General features: G+C 49.8%; 1 protein-coding gene across 4 annotated transcripts in view; it reads left to right on the forward strand.

The window, feature by feature from the left end:
* CAMKK2 (calcium/calmodulin dependent protein kinase kinase 2) overlaps positions 1 to 9,260 on the forward strand; it is a 47,675-nt gene extending 38,415 nt beyond the window's left edge. For 2 of the 4 annotated variants that reach the window (XM_086681648.1, XM_086681647.1), the window contains 3 exons: positions 2,664 to 2,764; positions 3,258 to 3,300; positions 6,147 to 9,260. In XM_086681648.1, the coding sequence (XP_086537774.1) occupies positions 2,664 to 2,764; positions 3,258 to 3,300; positions 6,147 to 6,311 (309 nt within the window). In that variant the 3' untranslated portion in view covers positions 6,312 to 9,260. The remainder of the gene's footprint in view (positions 1 to 2,663; positions 2,765 to 3,257; positions 3,301 to 6,146) is intronic. The other 2 variants (XM_086681650.1, XM_086681649.1) reach the window with 1 other exon arrangement.
* The last annotated feature ends 1,050 nt before the right edge of the window (positions 9,261 to 10,310 follow it).

The following is a 10,310-nucleotide window of genomic DNA, read 5'->3' on the forward strand; positions in this document are numbered from 1 at the left end:
GAACAAGAAAGTAGCATTTATTATATTTTCAGTATTGGGCAACCATCACCTCTGGTTCTGAAACATTTGCATTTCCCCCACCAAAGAAATCCTGTACCTGTTAACAGTCACTCTGTTCTCCCCTCCTCCGGACCCCTGGCGACCCCCAGTTGGTTTTCTGTCTCTCTGGATATGCCTTTCCTGGGCATTTCGTGTCAGTGGAATCACACAGGATGTGGTCTTCTGTGTCTGGCTTCTTTTGCTCAGCATCATGTTTTTGAGGTTCATCCGGCTCGTAGCATGCCATTCCTTCTCATGGCTGAAGAATATGCTGTAGTATGAATAGGCCGCATTTTGTTTATCCATTTTTCAGATGCCGAGTATTTCCACCTTTTGGTAAATCGGTGGGTTTTTAAAAAATGCTTAGATTTCTTCTTAGCAGCACACACACAAAAACAGTTCAGCACATAAAACAGCTTGAAAAGGCACCATGTTCTGCTTGAGGGGGTGGGGGTTAGAGCCTTTCAGGGGGCTGAAGTCTTTTCCTTGAAAATTCCTTTGCAGGACACTGCAGCCAAAAGCATCACCAAAAATGACTAATTCGCTTCCTTTCTCCAGAACCTTCCTTGGCTCTCTGGCCAGCAACAGTAGAAGTTCCAGAGTTGTACGGGTGAAAGATTTTAAGCCAGGGAGTGAGGGAATCTGATCTGGGTTTTGGAAAGGATGGGACAGATCAGTAGGGGTGAGGCAGAAGACAGGGAGGCAGAGGAAGGGAGCTGAGCTGGGGCCGCGGGATGAGATGAGGGACGGTACCTTTTCCCAAGGGATCCTCTCCTCAGGCAGGTGTTTGCCAACCAGGCAGGGGACCCGGTCTGTGTTAGAGTGGACGAGGGGGCACACCAGCAAATTCCCGCTACTGGCAGTGAACAAGCCTGCCCTCAGCGCCTCTCAGACATGGATGGACCTTTGGCACCTCTCAGCTCTGTCGCCCTCCCACCACACCACCCGGTGCCCTGGGGTGCTGCCTCAGCAACTTAGACCTGGTCGGTGTTTCCTGTCCTGCACTAAAACGCAGCCCCCTGAGAAACTAGTACCCTGTGTGATGCCAGTGGGAATGTACAATGGTGTAACCGCTGTAGAAACCAGCCTGACAGTTCCTCAGAATGTGAACATGGTCCTAACATGATCCAAGAATTCCACACCTGTGTGTGTACTCGAGAGAAATGAAAGCATTTTGTGTGGAAAACATGTCCACACACAAAAATGTGTACCTGGATGTTCATAGCATTATTCACAATAGCCAAAAAGTGGAAACAGCCCCCACATCCACCAGTGGATGAATGGATAAACAAATGTGGCCTATCTGTACAAAGGAATGTTCTTTGGCAGCGAAGAGGGATGAAGCACTGATTCAAGCTGCAACAGGGCGAACCTTGAAAGCATGATGCTCAGTGTGGTAAGCCAGACACACTGTGTGGTTGCATTTGTGTGAGATGTCCAGAATAGACCAGTCCACAGAGACAGGACTCAGATCCGTGGTTGCCAGGGCCTGGGGGGAGGGGAAATGGGGTGTGGGTACTGCTTTTTTTTCTTGGGGTGAAGGAAATGTTCTGAAGTTAGATAGTGGTGATGTGAATGTTCTAGAAACCATTGAACCGTATTATTTTTTTTTAATGTTTATTTATCTTAGAGACAGAGTGTGAGCAGGGGAGGGGCATAGAGTGAGGGAGACAATCCAAAGCAGGCTCCAGGCTCTGGCTGTCAGCACAGAGCCTTATGCAGGGCTCGAACTCGCAAACTGAGATCCTGACCTGAGCCAATGTCGGACGCTTAGCTGACTGAGCCACCCAGGTGCCCCAACTTTATTATTATTTTTAATGTTTATTTATTTATCTTAGAGAATACAAGTGAGGGAGGGGCAGAGAGAGGGAGACACAGAATCTGATGCAGGCTCCAGGCTCTGAGCTGTCAGCTCAGAGCCCAAAGCGGGATTTGAACCCATGAACCATGAGATCATGACCTGAGCCAAAGTCAGACACTTAATGGCCTGAGCCACCCAGGCACCCCTTAAACTTTACACTTTAAAATGGTGAATTTCCTACTTTGTGAATTATATTTCAATTAAAATAAAAGTGCAGCCCTTGTTAATTTGACCTGGAAAACAATAGTTGGGTTTCTCGTTGGGGTGGTCATAGATAGCTTGCACTGAAAGTAAAGGCCCAGATTTGAAGATGAGACAGGTTGATGGGCCAGGAGGGCATGTGCAGCGATGGCTCAGGTGAAACAAATGGTGCCAGATGCAGGGACACCTGGAAGAGGAGGGACAGTGCAGGCCAGCTCTTCTGGAGCACAGGGTCCCCCTGGGGCTCAGGTAGACCAAGACGAGATTAAGATAGGAGACTGTCAGAGCAAGGATTTTGGACCTTATCTTATTGACAGCCAGGGAGCCATAAATGGTTTTGAGTGCGGACTAGTCAGATTTGATGATGGCTTTGGCTTTTGTGTCCTGGGTGGGAGGGATGCTGCCCAGGGTGTTTCAAAGGCCAGTCACCAGCCACAAGCCCTGGGAGCTGTTGGGGGCTGGGAGAGAAAGGAAGAGGGAGCTAGCACCCGGGGGGTGGCACAAGGGAGGCTGTTGCCTGGAGTCTCCCCCAGGTGGCCCACCTTCCTCCTCTCTCCTTCAGATCCTGGTGAAGACCATGATACGGAAACGCTCCTTTGGGAACCCGTTTGAGGGCAGCCGGCGGGAGGAGCGCTCATTGTCAGCGCCTGGAAACCTGCTTACGTGAGTATCCACCAGCCTTCCTGTGGGGTGGGGAGCCGGAGGGCAGCCTTGCCCAGCCCCCTCTGCCTGGGCCCATCCCTGGAACGACTCAGACCAGACCTTCCAGGAAATCAGAGAAGCTGCTGGGTTTGGGTTTGCCCCACCCCAGGCTCAGCCCACCTCCTTTTGCTGACTGCTAACCCACACTGGAGTTATACCTTTCTCAGGGAGACTTGCATAACTGGGGGAACCTCTTGACAATCGGAAAGTGTTTTTGTGGCCCAGAAGCATGCATGCTTGATGGTGGGATTATCAGCCCTGTGGTGGACGAGCAAGCCCTCTCTCTCATGTGACCCAGTGTGTCACAGCAGAGATGCCCTGCTCAATATCCCCCTGGCAGCAGCTTTGTGAAGCTGGTGTTTGGGGTCTGAGTGTCTCTGGGGTGGGGGACAGGCATCTCATAGATCCCGTGTCCCTTCTCACTTCCCTTTTCCCTCCCCTCTGGCCATTCCAGCAAAAAACCAACCAGGGAGTGTGAGCCCTTGTCTGAGCCCAAGGTAATGCCTGCCTGCCTGCGCTGTAGCCTCTGCCGGAGCCTGGGGGCGGGGGCAGCTGCAGAGTGCGGGGCACCCCCACCCAGGCGGAGGCTCTTTCCAGCTTGGGCTGCTGTGCCCAGGCTCACCTTGGGCCTCGGGACCTAGGATAAAAACAAGGGTCATCCAGGGGCTTGGACCCGATGGCGGGTCGTGCATGTGGGCTGGGCTGCGGGTGCATGGCGCTCCACCCGGAATGCCTGTGAATTCACCCAGGTCTCATGACCCAGTCTGGTACCCACACATTCTCAGTGCACGTCAACGGCATTGAAGCTGCGTCGCAGGGTCCCATGGCTGCCCCTGCTCTGGGTCCATGTGGTCAGAGCTTAGATCAGGCATGCTGTGCTCTGGGGCTGTCCAGCATCTACCCTTTCTTCTCTGATGGGTTAGGACCTAGAAAATAAGCCCTCTTCCAGCCTGCTGCAAATCCTTGTGAGAGTCCTCTGTCCCCTGGGTGGATCTGAGCCTTTTCCCTTTTGGCCATCCATCTTCTAAACACATAGCCTTGTCAGCATTACCCCACCTCCCAGGGCAGGTGAGAATTTTTGTCCCTGTGCACTGAGACGGTCCACACTCAGCACCCCTGCTGCCTCTCACCCTGCTAGTGCCTGTGGCAAGATAGAAATTCCAGTGTTCTTTCCTTTGAGTTCCACTCACTACCTCATTCTCAACTGGGAGCTCCAGGTCAATAACTGGAAAGCCATTTCTGTGTTTTAAGAGCAGCTTTATTGAGATATAATTCACATAGTACACATTTCACCCATTTAGAGTGTATGATTCAGTAGTTTTTAATATATTCACAGGGCTCTACACCCAACACCACAATCAATTTGAGAACATTTTCATGAGCCCCGGAAGAAACCCTGCACCCTTAGCTATCACCACTAGCTCCCCATTCCCAGCCAGTGCTAATCTACTCTCAGTTTCTATGGAGGTGCCTATTCTAGACATTTCACATCAAGGGAATCGTACAGTATGTGACCTTTTGTGTCTGCCTTTTCTCACTCGGCGTCATTTTTCAAGGTTCAGCATGTGTCGGTGCTTCATTCCTTTTTATGGTCAAATTCTATTCCGTTGTATGGATAGGCCACATTTTATACATCCCTTCATTAAGTGATGGACACTGTTTCCATTTTGGCTCTCAAAGTGAATGCTGCTATGACCATTCACATACAAGCAGCAGCCATTTGTGTTTGGTGAGATGGAATGACCTGTGTCACAGGAGTCAAGGGCTTATATAGGCATGCAGCGGACTGTTTACGCTCCGGGAAAGCGGCAGTTAGCAACCAGCCGGTTGTTGGCAGCCTGAGACTGCCTCCTCCCTGCTAGGTTGGTCCCCATTTCTCTGCTGCCAGATGACAGGGTGGCCCTGTCTACTCCTTGACCTGCCATGGTGACAGAGTGGAAGCCTAATGAGCAGGCTTTTTTTTTTTTTTTTTTTTTTTAAGTAGGCTTCACGCATACGTGGGGCTTGAACTCAACAACCTTGAGATCAGGAGTCGCATGCTCTATGGACTGAACCAGCCAGGTCTTTTTCTTCTCAACCTTAAGTGTTAGGGTTGACCTCCCCCATCTGTGTGCAAGTCTGTCATTCATTATTTTCAGTGAACTCAAAATCACAAGATACCAACAGACTGAGATTGGCCCAGAGGGTTTTAGTTCCCCTTTATTCCCTCACCTGCAGTCCCAGTAGCACCTGGGCATTACCTGCTCTTGCCCTCAGCCTGCTGGTGGGATGCTTCGATTGTCCAGATGACCCTATGAACTCGAGTTCATAGGGCTTATTCAGGTGTTGGAGGCCTGGGGCCCAAGGCCTGCAGCTGACCATCTGCACTAAAAGACAGCTGGACCAAGCAGTGCTTCTAGGGCAGAAGTGAGGGACCTGATTTGACATCTAGTTACCGCTTTCTTCCCTGGAGATTTGACCCCCTCTTCTGTGGCAGAAACATAAAAAGCCAATGAGCTTGCCTTTTAAACAAAGAGATGTTTCTTCCTAGGAATGTACAGACATCACGCTTTTCTCTTCTCTTGTGCAGGGACAGAGTTTCCCTCCTGGCCAGGGACATACAGCAGATGTTAGTTAGTCCAATGTGGCAAGCCCAGTGGCTTCCCTTAGATGGGGCTGTCATCTCTTGCTGGTGGCAAGGGATTCAGCCTTCTCCTCAGGGATTTTCGTTCCCAGCTCCCATAACAGCCCAGTCTGTCCCCCGGGCAGGTCTAGCTTCAGGATATGGGCTCTCAGGGACACAGGGATGCCTTTCCTCCTTGGACTCTTCTGCTCTGATCACTCACATCACCAAGAGGAGGGGCCTTCTCTCCATCCAAGGTGTCTCTTGGGCCTGTGTGCGGGGGGCAGTTCTCTTGACCACCATTTGCAGACATATGCAGGTTGGCCTGCTTGCTGCCCCTCAAGAAGCTCACCTTCAGGTGACTGAAGAATCTTCAATCTTAACGTAAAGAAATAAGGTTGAGGTGGGGTGGGGGACCCATCAAGATCTCTAAAAAAACCCCGTGAACAGGCCCCAAAGCTGGCGGCACACTACTCACTTGGGATGATTTGAGGTGTTACAGGGATAGGTTTGCATCTATTTTTATATAGTTCCTTTCTATTTTTAGCAAATGATGCTGCTTTTCCATTCACAGAGGGGGTTACAGAGTCTCCTTTGAAACTTTTATATAGACAAGAAAAAGGGAGAGCATCTAGAAGGAAAAGCCAAGTCAATGACGTTCCAGGTGGTGTGGGAACGTGGGAGACGCTGGTCAGGCCACGGCAGCCTTGCCTTAATGTGGGTTTTCTGTTCGGTGAGCAGGAAGCAAGGCAGCGAAGACAGCCTCCGGGGCCCCGACCCGCCCCCCGTGGGGGAGGAGGAAGTGCTCTTGTGAAAGGCGGTCCCCACGCCGAGAGTTGGGGGGCCCCGGCCCCCGGCCCCCGCGCACGCATGCATCCTCTGCGGCCCGACGAGGCGATGGAGTAGCTGCCCGGACGCGCGACCTCGCATGCAGGCTGCACCCTGCGTTTCCATAGCAGCATGTCCTACGGAAACCCAGCACGTGTGTAGAGCCTTGACCGTCATCTCTGGTGTTTGTTTTTTTTGTTTTTGTTTTTGTTTTTTTTTTCCTTCCTTTGTTGTTTTAAAGGGGACAAAAAAAAAAAAGACTTGACTCCATGACATCGACCTTGGCCGCTGGCTGGCTGAACGGGCAGGTGTGAGGAGTTGCAGACCCAAAGCCACATGCATTTTGGGACAATTGCTTTTTAAAACGTTTTTATGCCAAAAATCTTTCATTGTGAACTCAGAACCATGTCAGATATACCAAGTGAATGTGTGGGGTTTGAAAATCATGAAAAACTGGCAGAAAACTCTGGCGGTGTGGGCTGAGACCACAGAGTTAGTTGCTGCGTTTGAAAGGGAGAGGAAGAGGGGGTGTGATTCCTCCTACAAACCCTGAAACCCCCGAACTCCAAGCCAGTTGGCACCTTCCAGGACTGTGGACTCACGGAGTCAGGGCAGGGCCAGCCCTCAGTAGCTGCAGGGAGCTTCGATGCAACTTATTTGTAAGAAGGACTTAATTTTTTTTATGGGTGGAATTGTAGTCAGGAAAAGGGAAAGGGCTTGAAGCTTAATTGCTTCACAAAGGGGGATTTTCCACCCCCAGAAGGGTAGTCTGTGCTTGTTTGGGGAGGGGGGAAAGGGTTCACCTGAAGGACTGATGGTCACAGCAGGTTTCTGAAATAGTTAACTGAGCTCTGGTAAATCTCTTGTTAAATTACAAAAACTTCAGGGTGAAATCCTACACTTCCATGTACATTACATGGCTTAAGAGTAAACAAAATATTTTCAATTCTCTAACAAGACTGAACTCTAGAGTAGTTCAGGGGTCATTTCGAGCTTCCAGGATATGTTCCCCGGCTTCAGGCATGTTAGATCCCAGTTAGAGCCTCTGCCTGTATATTAGCAGTTTAGCTTGTTGGTAACTTGTGTATTCTAGAGACGCCAAGGTTCTGTTTTCTTAAATACTAGCTGATTGTTGTAGTCCGTGAAACACTTAGTTTCTGGGGGGCCAGTTATGAAATACTTTGATTCTCATCCTGACAGGCAAAGTTCTATTAGGATCTACCCAATCACTCTGGGGCACCCTTCTAGAGAAGATTGTTGACACCCAGAGCAGTCCTCAGGGTCCACGAGGACCAGGGCTTGGCACAGGGAGTTCTGTTTTGTAGCCAGCAGTCCAGAGAGAAAAGGTTTACCTTTTTGACTTCCAACTAATACTGGGAACTTTCATTGCTATTCAAGTGCAACTTTTTCCAGAGCCAGACACGGGTGAGTGTGAAGTTCAAGGGGGAGGAAAACTAGAAGGCCTTTGCCCTGGGAAATTCCCAGTGCTTTGTGGACTCTGGCTTGGGGGAAATAGTGTCAGTAACTGGGTCCAGAGGCCATGCTTTTCTGTAGTTTCTGTCTGATCATTATTGGTAGGAGGACTTCTTGGAGAGAGACAGTGAAGCAAGGCCTTCCTGCCCTTGCCTGGTTTATTCACGGAACCTGAGTGTTACTGGCTTCCACAGATCTTCGTAAGCTCTTGAGTGTCATTTATTTAGCCAGACTTTTCTTGATATCTTGCAAACGATACAGAATTAGGGAATGCTGGTTTCTAAGAGCAAAGGACACCCATCAGATGAAGGGTTGTCTGGCCTGCTTACTTTCTTTTTTGTAACCTGGTACTTCCTCTTGCATTCCTGCGCTTGTTTATATATATGGGCAACACCCCTTCTGGGAGCAGATGGGGTCTGGTTAGTTTGCAGTAAGCACCTTGCGGTAGTTAAAGTCACCCTGTCCTAGGTCCCAGCCTGTCTGTGTGGACTCTGGCCTGGCCGAGTGGCTTGCCCAGGGAGGGCGGGCAGCATGTGGAGCTTCTGCGTTCTAGAACTTCTGTGTTTATACAGCTGCATCAGGCAAGACTGTTTCTTCCACCATGAAACTCCCCATGTTGGATTTCCTCCTATGGGTAATGCCGGCTGTTTAGGCGGGTGGGTGGGGGGGAGGCCCATATTCATAACTTTTTTTTTTTTTCCAAAGAATCACCAAAGAAAGCTGTGGGAAGGAATCACTACCCCCAGAAAGTATAAGCAGAGGGCCGTACCATAAAGTGTAGAGCTACCATTCTCTCAGAGCACAAACATTGATTTTTCAGAAGCCGGCTCTGTCAGGAAAGGGGAGAAGCTGTCACGGGCAGCTTTTCTAGGTGAGCCAAAGGATGCCCTATCAGTTTCTTCCATTGCTGGCTCATCCATGGGACCAATTTGGTATAAGCAACCTGGGCCCTTGTGCTAGTTCTTGCTCCTTCTTCCTCTGCCCTGCTCACAGCCCCCGTCTCTTCCGCAGGCTTACCAGGGGCTCGCAGAAAGCCTTAGCTAGCCCCTCATTGGCTCTGGGGGCTGGAGAGGCTGACTTCCCAGGGTCTGGTCTTTCCTGTGAGTTAGGGCTCCCATCCTAAAAGCCCTTTTGGAACAAGGAGGCGAATACCTGAGCATTTGGACACACAGGCTCAACCTATTGCTCTCACTCATCTTCCAAAGGGGAGCTTTGCGTTGCTGGGCGAGGAAGAACCATGACCTCCACTTGCTTCCAAGGTGCTAGGGAATGTTTCCAGGTCGTCGGTTCCCATCCTCTTCACAGCTTTATGGGCCAAGTTCTGTGGGACTGCTGAGTTTTCTATTCTGTGTTTGATTTAATGCCCGATGCTTCTGTTTTATTCCTGATCCTTTCTACTATGCATTTTCCTTTTATCAGGTGTACAAAGTTAAATACTGTGTATTTATCACTTAAAAAGTACATGAACTTAAGAGAAAAATAAGCCTTTGGTGTTTTTTCCACAGATGTTTAAGCTTCTCTGTAAACTTGAAATAAACAGCAAAATGGTGCAAAGCCTGGGCCTTTGGAGGATATTTTTGTTGGTTGTTGTTTACAGGTGTCTCTAGGACATCGTCTTTATGGGTGTTTTCCTTCCTTAGGCTATGAGATCAAATGCCCAAGCCAGGGCTAATGTGTTCAGCATTACATTATTCATGCCCAGTATAACCATCTCCTAGTATCCCGCTACTGAAAGTGTGGTCCCCGGGCCAGGAGCATCCGCATCTCCTGAGAGTGCTTTGGAAATGCAAATTCCCAGGCCCCACTTAAACAAGATACCCGGGTGACTCGTGTGCACGCTAAAGTCTGAGAAGTACTGCTCTAGCAGGCTAGATTCTCCCAGTGGAGACGAACCAGATGAACAGCTCTGGGAGCCGCATTAATTGCACACGGAACACTGTCCTGTGAGCAGGCAGGTTACAGGACACATCACCCCGCGAGGTAGGTATTTAGCCCGTTTTATGGATCATCACCTGTAAACGGAGGCTCAGAAATTTACTTAAGTCTGTTGTCTGAAGGCTCTTTGTCAGCAAATTCAACGTTCTACAGAACCTGGACAGTTGCCGGTTTTCGTGGCGTCTGGAGACTGTTTCAGAACTGATGCTTCCTCCAGACTAGAGGCTGGGGGTTCCCTGTACTCCAAACATGAAGTGAGCCCAGAGCATTGCTTCACTGGCTTTGAACCTCGGTTTTCTGTCACGAAGGGATGGCAGATAAGTTCTGAAAACTTCCTGTTCTATTGCTGCAGAACTGTGATTATTGGAATATGGGTCTTTAAGAGCAGGTGTTCCTATTCAAAGACCCCACTGAGAATCTGATGAAAGCTAAAAACAATGCACACAGGTGCATCCCTTTGCTGAGTTTTAAGGGTTCCTGAGACTCCTGAAAGTCCATCCACGCGTGCAAGGTGAAGCAGCAGCACCAGGGAGTGCCAGCACGTGGGAATATAGCTGAATACAAGATGCCTGGTGAGTAAAATAAGCAATCCCTCCCCCACCCTTCACCCCAGCTGGCTGTAGCGTTCCATCTGAGCTGAGGCCGAAAGAAGTGGCCCCCAGTCCAGAA

The sequence above is a fragment of the Puma concolor genome, chromosome D3 (assembly GCF_028749965.1).
Source record: "Puma concolor isolate L17-30 chromosome D3, mPumCon1.1.hap2, whole genome shotgun sequence".
Taxonomy (NCBI): Eukaryota; Metazoa; Chordata; class Mammalia; order Carnivora; family Felidae; genus Puma; species Puma concolor.